Source organism: Carassius auratus, chromosome 22 (genome assembly GCF_003368295.1).
Source record: "Carassius auratus strain Wakin chromosome 22, ASM336829v1, whole genome shotgun sequence".
NCBI lineage: Eukaryota > Metazoa > Chordata > Actinopteri > Cypriniformes > Cyprinidae > Carassius > Carassius auratus.
Genome location: NC_039264.1, coordinates 16,654,465 through 16,671,169, shown reverse-complemented (window position 1 = coordinate 16,671,169; position 16,705 = coordinate 16,654,465). Strand labels below are relative to the sequence as shown.

At 40.0% G+C, this 16,705-nt stretch overlaps 1 protein-coding gene across 2 annotated transcripts; it reads right to left on the bottom strand.

The window, feature by feature from the left end:
- Window positions 1-6,928: 6,928 nt before the first annotated feature.
- Window positions 6,929-16,038, bottom strand: LOC113039836 (gastrula zinc finger protein XlCGF7.1-like). 2 transcript variants are annotated; one of them, XM_026197946.1, is made up of 4 exons: window positions 15,979-16,038; window positions 15,304-15,454; window positions 14,958-14,998; window positions 6,929-8,909 (listed from the first exon to the last, which is right to left on the bottom strand). In XM_026197946.1, the coding sequence occupies exon 4, from the start codon at window positions 8,902-8,904 to the stop codon at window positions 7,951-7,953; it is 954 nt and encodes a 317-aa protein (XP_026053731.1). In that variant the 5' UTR covers window positions 8,905-8,909; window positions 14,958-14,998; window positions 15,304-15,454; window positions 15,979-16,038; the 3' UTR covers window positions 6,929-7,950. The 2 variants fall into 2 exon arrangements, with proteins under 2 accessions (XP_026053731.1, XP_026053730.1); XM_026197945.1 differs by lacking the exon at window positions 14,958-14,998.
- Between the last annotated feature and the right edge of the window lie 667 nt (window positions 16,039-16,705).

The window sequence follows — 16,705 nt, the reverse complement described above, 5'->3', positions numbered from 1 at the left end:
AGTTTATCAGTTTGACCACCAATGACATTACGTGTGAAAAATCAACGACTTTCCCTGCTAAGGCCTGCTGATGAATGACACAATGATAATTCTTGAACTCGGGAAAATCAGGGTCATTACGGCACAGTGCTATAAAACCCAGGCGCACGCCACGCATCGCCGGTGCTCCGTCGGTGGTAATTGCTACCAGTTTATGAATGGGGATATCATTTTCGCTTACATATTTTTTAAACTCAGTGTAAATATCCTCACCTCGCGTTCTCTCCTTTAAGTGCAAAAGAGTGAGGAAGTCCTCTTTTGTTGTAGAATCCTGGAAAGCCATTCTGACAAAAACAACAAGCTGAGCTGTGTCCACTGCATCCAGAGATTCGTCGAACTGCAGTGAAAAATATTCACAGAGTGACAAGTCCTTTAACACCTGTCGATCCACGTCCTCTGACAGTGACTCGACCCTCCTTGCCACTGATGCAGGGCCGAGAGGCACAGCACGGAGTGAGGCTTTTATGTCGTCTTTGTTTTTGAAATCCTTGAAAATAGTCTCTGCAGTAATGGCCATGGCTTCCTTGAATAACTCGCCATCCGTAAAAGGCTTTTTGTTTTTAGCCAGAAAGTGACTTACACGAAACGATGCTTCAGTAGCAGCCTTATTTTGATCAGCAGATTTTGTAAAAAGTGATTGCTGGGCCTTCAACTCAGATCTCAGCTCGTCAACTTTCCGTGCACGAATCGCGCTCTTTTGCGGGTAGCGGTCTTTAAATTTCGGGTGGTTGGTATTGTGATGCCGCTCCAGATTCCCTCTTTTACATAATGCTTGTTTTTGGTGGCACAACATACATACACACTTCTCTTTTACCAAGGTAAACAGAAATTCCTGTTCCCATTCTGGATGAAAATTGTATGTTTTTGCCTTCTTTCGTGGAGCCTCCGCCATTCTAGTTTGTAGTAACGTTATGTTACCTCGCGCGGGCTATCACCATGGAGATCCATATTGACGTTTGCGACAGTTAATTTACGGGTGCTCTTCTTTTATCTGATTGGTCACTTCATTGAAAATAAAGCAGTTGGATTAAGAAATACAGATTTTGCAAAACTGAAAACGTTTTTATTTTCGGGAGCTACCGGGACAGTGATAAAGATCTACCAGTCGATCGCGATCGACGGGTTGGCGACCACTGTACTAGATTATAACCAGGGACAAAACCAGCCCGCGCAGTCGTCTCTCCATATTTGTGTTGTCTCCGTGTTGTTTGCTGGCTTTCCCTCTTATGTTGGAATATTCCCACACGTAGATTCTGACCAATCGAAAAGCAGTTTAGGAAATACGTCATGGCCAATGAGTGATGTGGATGTTGTCATGTGACTGCATTTTGGTTCTTTTCAACTGGTTCGGACCAAAGCAATCAGTGTGGTGTGAAAAGGAACCAAAAAAGCTGAAAAATGCTAACATGTATAATTGTTTGCCCTTGGTCGGACCAAATTATCCGAACTAGAGATGTGAAAGCACCCTATAAGAAAAACGACTACGAACTAATTTTGTGTTATTTGTAGCCGAGGCAGGATTTAAACCTCCCCTGTGTGTATTTAACTCATCCCACCTCGCTGGAATTTCCTTCGTTCCTATTGGCTAGTCAGCGCTTAACACCTACCCGCAACTGGCATAAATAGACACTCTGTATATTTTATTGAATAGTAAACGAAAATTCATACAATACATCTAAGCGGGGCTATTTTAGGACCATTTCCAAACTTTCTACTTTGACTCTGCTGTTCTTTCTGCATATGTTGATTGATAGATGTCTCCTCCAGTCAGTGGAGATTAATCCCAAACCAATGGCACGGTCTCAAACTACACCTACCTCTTCCGGTTTGTCTGAATAGCTCAAATCGAGAGCCAAATCAAACACAGTGACATGAAATAAACTGTCATAAACTTTAAACTGAAATAAACTTTAAAATATATTTTATTCCCGTGAATAAAATATGAATTTTCATCTTATAATAAATAATATTATAAGATATTATTATAAAATAAATTTATACAGATTTTAAAATCTTAATAAAAACCTTGGTTAAACCAGCTGGTCACTTCCCTGCACCTTCGGGTCGGGGATAGGTTTCTCACCGTCATTTGTGCTTATGGCCCGAATGGCAGTGTAGAGTACCCGGCCATCTTGGGGTCTCTGAGAGGGTGTTGGAAAGGGCTACAAATAACACAAGTGAACGGTGACTCCGTCGTAATACTTGGGGTATGAGATTACTGTGAAAACAGGCGATGAGCTAAAGATGTCTCTTCTGTTGTCTAATGCTGAAAAAGTGGAGACAAAAACTCCAGTGTAGAGTGGAAGGAGGTTTGGACGAGAGTTCACGGGGTTCAGAGTGATCGAAATGAATGATACTGATGGAAACCTGATCATTAAATAGAGTTCTGGACAGTGACGCAGGAACATACAGGGTTCTGGACAGTGAAGGAGAAATCTTGATCACAGTCACAATCACAGGTGAGAAACTCAGATATGAGGAAGTTATATTTAGAAAGCATTTGGATGGTTGAGGTTTATTCATCACGATCTGAGCATCACATTGATGCGGAACTGTGAGACTGACCTCACAGTTGAGAGCTTATACAAAATCATCAAGCAGTGAGTTTAATAATAATAATTTTTAAATTTGAAAAAAAAAAAAAAGTTAAAAAATATTTTTTAATTACAAACGCAAATGCAAATTTAAAAAAAAAATGAAATAATTCAGAAAACAAATAAAATTCAGAAAATATTATAAGTCAGAAAACAAAATGAGAAATCAGACAAACATGACTGTATGAAAACATAATTATTCTCCTTCTGTTGCCATGGGTTGAAGTGACCCCAGTAATGTGATTTTTATCCCCTGGAATGCAAATTTTACGAGGGGAACAATGCTAAAATAAAAACAACACCAACAGTATTTTATCCCACGGAACGTGATTGGTCTAGTTTTGGGTAGCAATCAGTTGTTGTTTTTTTATTTCGTTTTGTAGAAATCTGGCACCCTCTCTGATCAGCAGAAAATGTTGAACTGTGTCAAACCACAAGCACGAGTTTAAGTAGGAGGGAAACTGTCATGTCCCCCTCATCATCCAGTGTAGACAGGGACAGACTGGGATTGAAAAACAGCTCTGGATTTTCTCCAAATTAGGCAGACCAAAACCATAATTTTTAACCATTAAATAATGTTATCATGTAGTTTGTTTTTTGGTACATATTACTATAGAATTTAATAACTATAACAAAAGCCACCAACAGAAGGAGACCAATTAACAGTACAGAACAACAGACATCATTACAGTCTCCATTACAACCAAGTAAAACCATTACAAATTATGTGGCTTCTTTTTATTTACTTTTTTATCAGAAGCGGATTGAAATGAATGCATTATTGCATGAACTAAAATCCTTGAAATCTATAAAAAAAAGAGCAGAATTCAAAATGTATAATATGACAATAATAAGCATTAAACGTAGAATAGAAACCGGAAACATCGGAGTCATATCACCCCAACAAATCAACATCTCATTTTATGTAAATTTGCAACAAACAAATAGAGGTCCTATTTTTATTACAGAACATTCTCAAAACTACATAAGAGGACAAAAAAATAAAAAAGGCTTATTAGAAATAAATTATTCTAAATGGTACCATAAAATAACTGGGTAACTGCAGGATTTTTAAGATAATATTTAAGAGCTTTAAAGCCTTTTTAAGATCTGCACATTTCAGCCTTTAAACAATTTTTAAGAAAAGGGAAGAGCAAAAAGTCTCTATTATAATATTAATTTAACCAATAAGGCTATTATTACTAAATAATTATAGTAAATTACATAAATATGTCTAAATTGTTTTTTGTCGATTAACTGGTTTACATTTAAAAATATGTAACAAAAATAGCAGAGGGATTATTGAGAAAGCAAATTCATTCTCTGCCAACAGCAAATTTCACTTTCAGAACTAACAGAAATATAGTGCATTCTGTATCATTTTAGTTTACATAGCCTTCAATTTAAACGATTTAACTGAAGACGTTTTTGAAGGGCCCATGGAAACCCTAAAAACATAGTTCAGTGCAAACATTTCTGTCATGCATTTAGCAAAAATCTTTTGTTGATAATGCATTTTACCTTTGAAATTTGAGGCAAGTGCAACTCTGTTGTCCCCGCTGTTTGTGCGTAGTGATGAGATGGCAATTTAAAGAGCCACACAGATGGGAAATCAAAAATTACCTGTATTACTGTGTATGATGTAGCTGTCCATCAGTGTAAACAATGTGCAAAGTAATTAAACCAAAAAGTACACGATTTATAAAGTTATTTGCTTTTTAAAGTAAGGAGTCGACTCTGAATCACTGAAACGAGTCGTTACAGATTTCAAATCTTTTGCCCATCTCTATGTACGTCACTAGGAGCACTTTGCATAATAATCTCTGCCTACCGTCTTGGGAGAAACAAAACTACTCTGACCTGCCCCACCCCCCACACAGTTGTCTGGTTGGTGTGATAGCATCATGTCGAGGAGACAGTTTGTTTTATTTTCACTGCCAAAGAATGAAGATCAGAAGAACCAATGGCTAAAATTCATTTTGACCACAATACCAGAGCAGTACAACAAATCCTTGTTGTGTTCACAACATTTCACTGATGACTGCTTTTCTGATCTCGGTGAGTACAGCGGGATTTTCAAAGCGTTTGGCCATAAAAGAGGGATCATTACCAGCTTTATTTAGACCAACGAGAATCTCCGTATCACAATGCGAAGTATGATTATGAAGTTTTGTGTTTGTTTTCTCTTATCAGTATGTGTGCTGTCTGGAGCCTGTCTGCGCTGATTGTCATGTACAAACACGTCATTAAAATGAAGTGTAACTCCGTGAATACTCAACGAAGAGACATGAGAGAGATATCTATAGAAAGCTTGACATGTCTACTTTAAGACTAAACAAGTGCTGCCGAAAACAGATATTCTGTGATAAAGTAATCCATATGAAAACAACGCGATGTCTGTTTTTCATGTCTCCCTTCCTTATATCTAATGTGCCCCCCCACTCCCGGCGTGTTGAACGCGCTATTCAGATTCAAACTGAAGCGCGCGGCTTGAATACACCCACACAGAAGAAAAAGCAGCGAGACTGTTCAAGTTTTTTTATTTTACTGTTTGCTTCGCGATGAGAGGAATAAGACATAATTCACCCCAAACAGATGCTAACCCTCATGGATGCTAACGCATAGTTTACCGTGGAGGTGTGTGAGGAACAACCAATCAAACCTGACTATGTTAGTTGACCAATCAGAACACAGTATGCTACCGAAAGGTGGGGTTTAAGGAAACTGAATCTTTTGAACAGCTTCGCACGAACCGTTTGGGGATCTCTGAGAATTGAGGTAATTTTAAAATGATATTTTGACAAAATTACAATGTTTTTTAACCTTGAATGGATTTAAACCTAATGTACAGGACTTATATACAGTGATAGGAAGCTTAAAATTTTCATCTTACTGGCTCTTTAAATAATAGGTTTCCAAACAAAACAAACATATAAGTATCACCTTGAACTTGGTAAAAAGATAATCTGTTTACCATCTTGACTGGAAAATGCTGTTTTCATGGTCAGTTTTTCATTTATTATTTTCTAATTTTAGTCAATGTTTACATTAGAGTGCACATCCTATTCATAGACTGTATAAAAACACTGAAATGAGTATGGGGAGTGACTGGAAACTAGCGACCTCTCCTGGTTGGAGATAGTATTAAACTGAAAGCAATCTTTTTGTGACTTACTTTTAAAATATTTTAAAATTGATCATCTTAGTCTAAAATGATCCAGCCATGCTACAATTCATTGCGGGCCGTATAAAACAGTTTCGTTTCTTTTAAGCAAAAATGGATTTCATTAGCACCCCCATTTGTCGGCTGCCAACATCACTTTATCTGACACCTTTTCTATGATGATGAATGGCCATTGGATGGACATCTGCAGAATGTCCAGATGGCCCAGTCCGCCCCTGCTTGACAATCAACCACTTCAACCATTTCATCATCAAACTCCAGCTCGAGTTGGTAAGCTACAATCCAAAACATTTTTTTTTTTATACATATACATTTAAAACAAGAATAGGAAAAGTGCTAGTATTAGTTGGTTAAGTACTGGCGAAAAAGATCAGTCTTTAGATGTTTCTTGAAAATTAGTAAAGACTCAGCTGTTCGAATTGAGATTGGGAGGTCATTCCACCAGCTGGGCACAGTCCAGGAAAAGCTCCGTGAGAGTGATTTAGAAGTTTTTTGTGATGGCACCACAAGGCGTCGTTCACTTGCAGAGTGCAAACTTCTGGAGGGCACATTAAATAACCAGTGAGTTTAGTTATGTTGGTGCCAAGCCAGTGGTCATCTTGTAGGGAAGCATTAGTACCTTGAATTTGATGCTAGCAGTTACTGGTAGCCAGTGTAACCTGATGAGGAGAGGAGTGACGTGAGCTTTTTTTGGCTCATTGAAGACAACCCTTGGTGCTGCATTCTGGATCAATTGGAGAGGCTTGATAGTACATGCAGGAAGGATCACCAGGAGAGCATTACAATAGTCCAGTTGTATGTTGTATAGGGCAAATCTGCAGGACCAGGTCGTTGTAGCAATGTGATCTGTGAAGCTTAACTGATGATTCATGGCAACTCCTAGGTTTCTGGCTGTCCTGGAAGGAGTTATGGTTGACGAACCCAGCTGTATAGAGAAGTTGTGATGAAGCAATGGGTTAGCTGGAATCACCAGGAGTTCTATCTTCGTAAGGTTAAGCTGAAGGTGATGGTCAAAAGATGTCACTCAGACAGGCTGAAATGCGAGCAGCTACCGTCGGGTCACCTGGTTGGAATAAGAAGTAGAGTTGGGTGTCATCAGCATAGCAGTGATAAGAAAAGCCATGCTTCTGAATGACAGTTTCTAATGACGTCATGTAGATGGAGAAGAGAAGTGGTCCAAGTACTGAGCCTTGAGGAACCCCAGTAGCAAGTTGTTGTGACTTAGAAACATTACCCCTCTAAGACATGCTGAAGGATCTATTGGAGAGGTAGGACTTCAAACACAGGAGTGCGGTTCCAGAGATGCCCATCTTTCTGAGGGAAGACAGGAGAATCTGGTGATTAACAGTGTCAAAATCAGCAGACTGGTCCAGTAAAATGAGTACTGAGGATTTTGAAGCTGCTCTTGCCAGACGCAGGGCTTCAATAACTGAGAGGAGGGCAGTCTCAGTTGAGTGGCCACTTTTGAAGCCAGATTGGTTGCTGTCCAAGAGGTTGTTCTGTACAAGGAACATAGAAAACTGGTTGAACACGGCTCGCTCAAGTGTCTTTGCAATGAATGGCAGAAGGGATACCAGTCTTTAGTTTTCTAGAAGCGCTGGAATTAGAGATGGTTTCTTAAGCAGTGGGCTTACCCGAGCCTGCTTAAAAGCTGAGGGAAATGTTCCAGAGTGAAGAGAAGAGTTGATAATGTGAGTAAGCGAAGGTGTGACTGAAGAAGAGATTGCTTGAAGGAGGTGAGTGGGGATCGGATCAAGTGGACAAGTAGTAGGATGATTGGACAGGATAAGTTTGGAAATGTCCATCTCTGAGAGTGGAGAGGAGGAGTGAAGTTATCCTCAGGCTGTGGTGTGGAAAATTGGTTACTGATGGTTCTTGTCTTATTTGTGAAGAAAACTGCAAAGTCGTCCGCTGTAAGAGTCGATGGAGGAGGAGGTGGAGGCGGATTAAGGAGAGAAGAGAAAGTTTTGAAGAGTGTCCGATCCTTACTACAGCTGTTATTTTTGTTGTGGTAGTAGGATGTTTTAGCAGTGAAGACATTTACAGAGAAGGAAGAGATGAGCGATGTTCACAGAGAACCTCGGACAGCCAGGGGGCAGATAATGACCAAAATGCATTATTTTCTACAGTATATTACTTTTTTAATAGAAAACAGTGTGCTACTGATGGGATTGCAACTGACATTTCAGGTCCATCTGGTTTGTGAACAATGTGAACTCTTTTGTGCATTGTCAGATTTACTTTACTTCTGAAGCCCTTTCCACACTGATCACATACGAGCAGGCTTTCTCCAGTGTGGACTCTCAAATGGGTGTTCAATGTTGCTTTATATCTGAAGCTCTTTCCACACTTATCACATTTGAACATGTTTTCTCCAGTGTGGTCTCTCAAATGGGTGTTCAATGTTGCTTTATATCTGAAGGTTTTTCCACACTTATCACATTTGAACATGTTTTCTCCAGTGTGGACTCTCAAATGGGTGTTCAATGTTGCTTTATATCTGAAGCTCTTTCCACACTGACAACATACAAACAGATTTTCTCCAGTGTGGTCTCTCAAATGCGTGTTTAATGTTGCTTCATGTCTAAAACTCTTTCCACACTGTGGACATATGTAGGGCTTCTCTCCACAGTAATATCTGATGTGTTTATTAAGTGTTTTTCTTTGATAGAAACCTTTTCCACATTGAGAGCAGGTAAAAGCTCTCTCTGCACTGTGAACACTCATGTGGTCTTTAAGGTGACTCCTATTATAGAAACTTTTTCCACATTCTTGGCAGGAGAACTGCTTCTCTCCGGTGTGAATCATCATGTGCCTGTTAAGGCTTCCTTTTTCAGTGAAACTCCTTCCACACTGTTTGCATGTAAAAGGCTTCTCTCCTTTGTGAATTCTCATATGGACATCAAGGTATGCATGGCTTGAGAAAAACTTTCCACACTGAATGCAGGAGCGACTTCTATTTTGTGTGGATGTCTTTTCAGTCAGTGAGCAACCAGAAGTTTTTTCTCCAGTTGTGAAATCAACATTTTCATACAGATTTTGTTCTTCCTTTTTATTAAATTCTGGACAATCCTCTTTCAGCGGCATCAGGTCTAGGGTTAAACCAGAAAAATTAAAGTTAGTAATAACAAAAAAACAACAAATATCAAATCACAGTCGGGACACACCAAGCTATTGGTCAATGTCAGGCCGTCAGAGACCTGTCAAGACCTTCATTCATATCTGGAACATAAATTAAGATATTTTCGATGGAATCTGGAGCTATCTATGCCTGCATAGACAGCAATGCAACTGAAATGTTCCTAAGTCCAGAAACGTAGCAAGGAAAATGTGACAACAGTGGTTCATCCACAATTATTCGAAGCTACAATAATCTCTTATATATAAGAATATTAAACAACACAACAGTAATGACATATTACACAATTTTTTTACCCTTTAAGTTATCAACATAACTGATATTCAAAATAGTTAGCCAATGCTGCTTTGTAAATCAGTGTTTCAGTTTCTCCTTTTGAGTGATAAATAAGTACTATTAAAAGCTGCTGATATAGAGAGCTATGTAGTCTGAGTGCTGTGTTCAAGTACAACTTTTTATTTCAGTTGCTGCCGACACAAGGCTGCTTCCGTTGCTGCTAATTCATTGAAATCGGTTCGGTGTTTCCTGCCCTTTAGTTAAGTTTGGTTGTCAACATTTTTTGGCCCAGCCACCACCTACCTAAACCATGGTTTGTCGTGGTGGATCTTAGGGAATCTTACTTTCTAATTTAGACTGTAGAAGACCACAGGACGTTCCTCATGTTGACTTTTGTGAGCATAGTGTACCAGTTTTGAGAACTTCCATTCTGCCTGGCAGCAGCACCTTATAAGTTCACAAAGCGCATGGATGCAATTATGGCTCTATTCACACTGCAAAACTGAATGCATTGATTTGTTTTTATTTGACAATACACAATTTTTTGTCTCGTTATCTGTTATCGCATATCTGTGTTTACATTAAAGGGATGGTTCACTTTCAAATTAAATTTTGATATGTTTTAGGTTAGCTCAAGGGCATCTTTGTTTCAGCAGTAGTTTCCATTTTGATATTTTTAGGTCAAACCGTACTTATCTGTGGCTCATATAGTGCAGGTCTATGGTCACCACCTCAAAGAGCATGCACAGAGGAGTTCAAATTAAACAATTCCCCATTGTAAGTAAACACTGATAACCCTAAGCAGACATGTAACGAGCGGTTTGTGTGAGGAAACATCAGTATTTATATCTCTATAGTTTTTACCTCTTGTGCACAACCACGTCCAACTGATCTGAGGGCGCGCGTGCTTCTTGTTGTTCTTCTTGTCAATAGATATTACGGTGTCCGCTGGGAGACTGAGGCTCGCTGGACAGACAGGGGAAAACAATAGATATTTCTGTGTCCGCTGGGAGACTAGTGCTCGCTGGACAGACAGAGAACCAAATAGATATTACTGCGTCCGCTGGGAGACTGAGGCTCGCTGGACAGACAGGGGAAACCAACAGATATTACTGCGTCCGCTGGGAGACTAGTGCTCGCTGTGCAGGCAGGGGAAACCAATAGATATTACTGCGTCCACTGGGAGACTGAGGCTCGCTGGACAGACAGGGGAAACCAATAGATATTACTGCGTCCGCTGGGAGACTGAAGCTAGCTGGAAAGACAGGGGAAACCAATAGATATTTCTGTGTCCGCTGGGAGACTAGTGCTCGCTGGACAGGCAGGGGAAAACCGATAGACATTTTCTGTGTCCTCTGGGAGACTAAGGCTCGCTGGTCAGACAGAGGAACAAAATAGATGTTTACTGAGTCCACTGTGAGACTAGTGCTCGCTGGACTGATAGAGGAGACAAATAGGTATTTTCTGCGTCCGCTGGGAGACTAAAGCTCGCTGGACAGGCAGGGGAACCAAATAGATATTTCTGCGTCCGCTGGGAGACTAGTGCTCGCTGTGCAGGCAGGGGAAACCAATAGATATTACTGCGTCCACTGGGAGACTGAGGCTCGCTGGACAGACAGGGGAAACCAACAGATATTACTGCGTCCGCTGGGAGACTAGTGCTCGCTGTGCAGGCAGGGGAAACCAATAGATATTACTGCGTCCACTGGGAGACTGAGGCTCGCTGGACAGACAGGGGAAACCAATAGATATTACTGCGTCCGCTGGGAGACTGAAGCTAGCTGGAAAGACAGGGGAAACCAATAGATATTTCTGTGTCCGCTGGGAGACTAGTGCTCGCTGGACAGGCAGGGGAAAACCGATAGACATTTTCTGTGTCCTCTGGGAGACTAAGGCTCGCTGGTCAGACAGAGGAACAAAATAGATGTTTACTGAGTCCACTGTGAGACTAGTGCTCGCTGGACTGATAGAGGAGACAAATAGGTATTTTCTGCGTCCGCTGGGAGACTAAAGCTCGCTGGACAGGCAGGGGAACCAAATAGATATTTCTGCGTCCGCTGGGAGACTAGTGCTCGCTGGATGGACAGGGGAAACGAAAAGATATATATATTTTTTTTTCTCTGCGTCCGCTGGGAGATTGAGGCTCGCTGGACAGACAGGGGAAACAAAAGATATTTACTGCATCCGCTGAGAGACTAGTGCTCGCTGGACAGACAGAGGAGACAAATTGGTATGTTACTGCGTCGACTGAGAGACTAGTGCTAGCTGGACGGATAAGGGAAACGAAAAGATATATAAAAAGAGAATTTTTTTATGTTTGAAAACGGCAGGTTATGCCTAAGCTAAAAGATCGATTAGGAGTTCTGACCCCGGAATTATCCAAGTAGCCGCTCCAATGGCTAATGCAACTGGGAATGTGGGGCATCGAAAGCTGATCATGAACCCTTGTTGAAATTCACGTCGCCTATTTGGGAAAACTGAACAGCTTATTTCAGTGAAATGGCGTAACGTAATGAAAATCAGAAAAATTGCGACCTTTGATATGCATATCCAAGGAATTTTTATTTATTTATTTTTTTTAAATATGGGGGGAGGTACAGAAAGGGCTCCTGCGGGAGCAGGCACAGCTGCGGCAGTGGAGAGATACAGAAAAGGCTCCTGGGAGCAGACACTGCTGCGGCAGTGGGGAGATACGGAAAAGGCTCCTGCGGGAGCAGACACTGCTGCGGCAGTGGGGAGATACGGAAAAGGCTCCTGCGGGAGCAGACACTGCTGCGGCAGTGGGGAGATACGGAAAAGGCTCCTGCGGGAGCAGACACTGCTGCGGCAGTGGGGAGATACGGAAAAGGCTCCTGCGGGAGCAGACACTGCTGCGGCAGTGGGGAGATACGGAAAAGGCTCCTGTGGAAGCAGCTCTGCATTTAACCCATCCAAAGTGCACACACAGCAGTGGACACGCACACACCGTGAACGCACACCCGGAGCAGTTGGCAACTATTTATGCTGCGGCGCCCGGGGAGCAGTTGGGGGTTCGGTGCCTTGCTCAAGGACACCTCAGTCATGGTATAGCCGGGCCGTGATTCGAACCCACAACCCTAGGGTTAGGAGTCAACTCTCTAACCACTGGGCCACGACTTCCCCCTCCTTGGCTGTGGGAAGAGTAGACAGGTCAGTAACATTTGATGGGGCAACCTAAAAATGAATGCATAGCCTACTGTGTTGCCAGCTTAGCAACTGGTTGCCTAATTTGACAATTCCTTAAAGGTCCTATGACATGAAAATTTCACTTTCTGAGGTTTTTTAAGATTAAGTTTTTTTAAGTTCCCCTAGCCTGGAACGATAAGATCTCTAGATCTAGTTCAGACTCATATAAAAATCATTCATTGAAGGGCGTATTCGTTACTAAATTCAACAAATCACATACTCTGACAGGATGAAATGGTAGTTACCCAGTTCACTGAGCTGCGCATGCGCTGCTTATAGCACAGCGCTGCTGTGGAGGGAGGAACTTCACTGAACGAGAAATAAGAGTCAGTGGATTACGTGAACGATTCGTTCACCTAAAAGATTCGTTCAAAAAGGACAATTCGTTCACGAACGACACATCAAAAGCACTATATTTGGAACACTGGTTTCACGTTGTAGTATAGACTGTGGAAACAGAGGCTTCTGAAAACTATGAATATCATTATACAATGAATATTATGTCTGTAAAACATCTGATTAAAATACATCACATCCGGTCAGGTGTTCGCACACGGTCTAGTCGCAGAAGTTTAAATATTTGAACGCATCCGAGGCTCAATTTGGATCTGAAATTCCACAGACGTATGTGATCGGAAATCCATGCAGCTCCCGCACTACTTTCTAGCTGCAAATCTGTATTTAGCGTCTTCGCCTGAAAATGGATGTGAGAGAGGCTTGCTGCAGTAAGAACTGAGGAGCGGGCTGGTTGAATGCCTGCTGGTGCTGCGATTCCAGCGCTCAAAGAGAGCCCGGTCTTGATCGGATCAATTGTGGTGTCAAGCGAGGCGAGCTCGGGCTTTGCACGGTCTATTGGCCACGACGTGTGGCTTGGCAAGAAGAGCCGCTGTCGCGATGACGTTTGATGGTGCTCAACGGCCGTGTTTAATGATCATAGGTGTCAGCAAAAGTAGCAGATCTGAAAAATCCCCAGTATGGATCTCCTTGCTGGAAGGAAAATTGGGTCTGTTATAAGATGACAGACAGCGCAAACCGGGATGCTGAAAACTGTCAATGAACAGAGGTACGTTCTGCTGTTATTTATACCTTGTCATGAGTTGATTACTGATTGGTCTCCACTTGTGTTAATCAGGTTAATGAACTGCGACTGCTCCTCCCGAACTTTGTTATAAAACAGCATTTATTTTGTACTAGACAAAGATATAATGGGTTCACTTGGCACCTGAACTGACCCTGATAGCACATGTACATCTCGGTGACGTCTATGTTAAACGTACCTATTAAGCTCACATACCCATTGAGCACACTTAAGTGAAGTGAAGTGACATTCAGCCAAGTATGGTGACCCATACATGCTCTGCATTTAACCCATCCGAAATGCACACACACAGAGCAGTGAACACACACACACACACTCTTTGAGCACACACCCGGAGCAGTGAGCAGCCATTTATGCTGCGGCGCCCGGGGAGCAGTTGGGGGTTCGATGCCTTGCTCAAGGACACCTAACCCTTCGATTGGGAGTCCAACCCTCTAACCATTAGGCCACGACTTCCCGACTTACATTTCAGAGATCAAGTCATAAAAAGACAAAATAATTTATTATTCTACTTGATATCCTAACTTATTGATGTGTGTTACTATATACTTCCTTTAATTTTCAATGCATGACCAAAGAATTGAAATTTTTTTAAATGGCCGCCAAACAGTGTGAACACATGGAGAACCATTATATCAGCGTGCAATGATCAGATTGACTTGAAATTAAAGGAGGAGCGCCTGTTCTAGTACACCCCCAAAACATAATCAAGAGCATATTAGGACCAGACTGTGCTTAATTATGTGCTTTATTATGTATTTTTATGTTAGAGATTAATATTTTATTTGAACATAACTTTTTGTACAGAAAACAATATCTTGTGCAGTAAAATGTCTGAATGTAGAGTTTAATAGGTACGTTTAACCCTATTTGATGTCTGCATTTACAAGACGTATTTTAGGTTGTTTGATCAACTGCAATACTTCTATTAGATGTTTCCCTTTAGATATTAAATAGATATCTATTAGATGTTTCCTTTAGATATTAAATAGACATCTATTAGATGTTTCCCTTTAGATATTAAATAGATATCTATTAGATGTTTCCTTTAGATATTAAATAGACATCTATTAGATGTTTCCCTTTAGATATTAAATATACATCTATTAAATGTCTTTAAGACATGTTTATGATTTACAGTGCATGTAAAACTTACATCTTTCAGACATCTGCCAGATGTTTGTAGACCACAGAAGCAGTAAAAATGTCAAATATCTTAATGGAGCACTTTAACATCTCTCAACAAACTTGTTATATTTGTAGATCTAATCACTTTTTTCAGATGTTGTTAATTTGACAGAAGTTGTCTCAGACTGGTGCTAATGTTATTAAAAGATAAATTTACATCTGTATCCCAACTCAAACTCTGTACTTCACTGTCAAATATATATTTTTTTTCAGATGAGTTAAATGAAATCCAACCTGTTTGTTTTGTTTATTCTTCAGTGTCTTCTTGTTTCGTGCTTTTACAGACAAAAAAAAAAGTTAATTATGCACAGTTTAGAAGTATATCTTAATGTAACAAAAAATACTCTGTTTAGGCCACTTTCATATCATTTTTCATAATTTAATCTGTGATTATAATGAATGCCCGACTCAAAGTAGGATCTTCTCAGCTGCACTTACAGCCAGAGTTTGCTGTCTGTCAAATAAAACCACTTTAATAATAAACACTCATATGATATTCTTCAAAAATACTCATTTATGTAGAGACTGACATACTTTATTAAAGATCAAAAGGGGTTAAGTTTTAAGAATTAAATCAAACCTGTTTGTTCCTCAGTATCTTCTTGTTTCAGACTCAATGTTTCTTCAATCTTCACTTCTTCAGTCTCCTCTTTAATAAAGGCCATCTTTATAACCGTGTGTCATGAATCTCAGCTGTTTCACCAGTGTTTGTTTCTCTGTGTGCGGACAATCTGTTTAAGATGAGAATAATTAACAGAAAGAATAATAAACCCAAACTAACTCTCAACTGAACAGTTTCAGTCAGTCACTAGTAAAAGGGAGAGAGTTATTCACCTTAAGCCAAGAAACAGCAACACTAACGTTACAGATTAATACAAGAATTAAGAAATTACAGACACTTCATATTTGTCTTTTATATTTGGCAGTCTATTTATTAATTTATGTTAGATTTAATAGTTGGTTCGTAGAAGTTGTCATTACACCACATTTGTGTTTGTTGTTATCGTTGAATTTAACACTTTTTCTTGACATTCTTCAATAAAGTCACTCGAATAGTTTCTCCATCATTTGTTGTCAGCGGCTGAACTGGTGTTTATTATAAACTGAGCTTTTCACTCATTCATCTGAGCTTTACTCACACGATAATGACAGATAGAGCATTACAGAGCTGCATTCAGTAATAACGATTTAACTTTACATCGCTTATTTATCTATAACAGCTTATATCTATTGTAATTGTTTAAAAAACACAAACCTTCGTTGATCTGAATCACAGACGCAGGAGCGTGCCGCAGCCTTGTGACGTCACAGTTCCAGACCAAAATAAAAGTCCCGTTCCATTTGAACGCATGATTTACATTCAGAATGATACACATTAAATAATACAGATAAAGAAACATATGTATTCAGAGCTTTTTTCTTGTTGAAACATGTTTAAACACACGCTGAGTAGCTGTGTGAGATAAAGGCTAAATAATCATGCTTGGGTGTAAAAAGTTATGAACCTTTTCCTTTTATTCTCCTCCAAAACCAATACATTTTTGTCATTTTTGTTTGATTCATTTTCCAGTGTCACAGAGAAAAAAAAACTATATATACTAGGCTTGTCAATAAAACAAAAACTTTAAGGGACATTTTATATATATATATAATTTAAATAATCAACTGGTACCTTGCACTACTGTGCAAAATTAACCTCCGCAGCATTATGAAAACACTTGGGTTCATGAGAACATCTCAGTGTCCTTATAAACCAAAGGCCATTTATGTTATTTTAATGCATAAAATAAGGATTGTATGAAGATTTCAAATTGACTTAATAAACCATAATCTGGAGGCAAATATATTACAACTATGACCTTATGTGTTTAAACAGCCCTTGTAAAAGAGGTAATGATTTGTATGTTTGTCTCACCAGTTATCATAGAATATATTCACAAATGAACACTTCATTTTGACAGATGTACAGGTGCATCTCAAGA

Bases quoted from the DNA above. Each gene is read 5' to 3' on its own strand.
- LOC113039836 (XM_026197945.1), bottom strand. From the start codon at position 15,388: ATGGCCTTTATTAAAGAGGAGACTGAAGAAGTGAAGATTGAAGAAACA. The intron at 8,910-15,303 runs GTTTGATTTAAT...GTTTAACCCTAG, and splicing joins AGATACTGAGGAACAAACAG to ACCTGATGCCGCTGAAAGAG.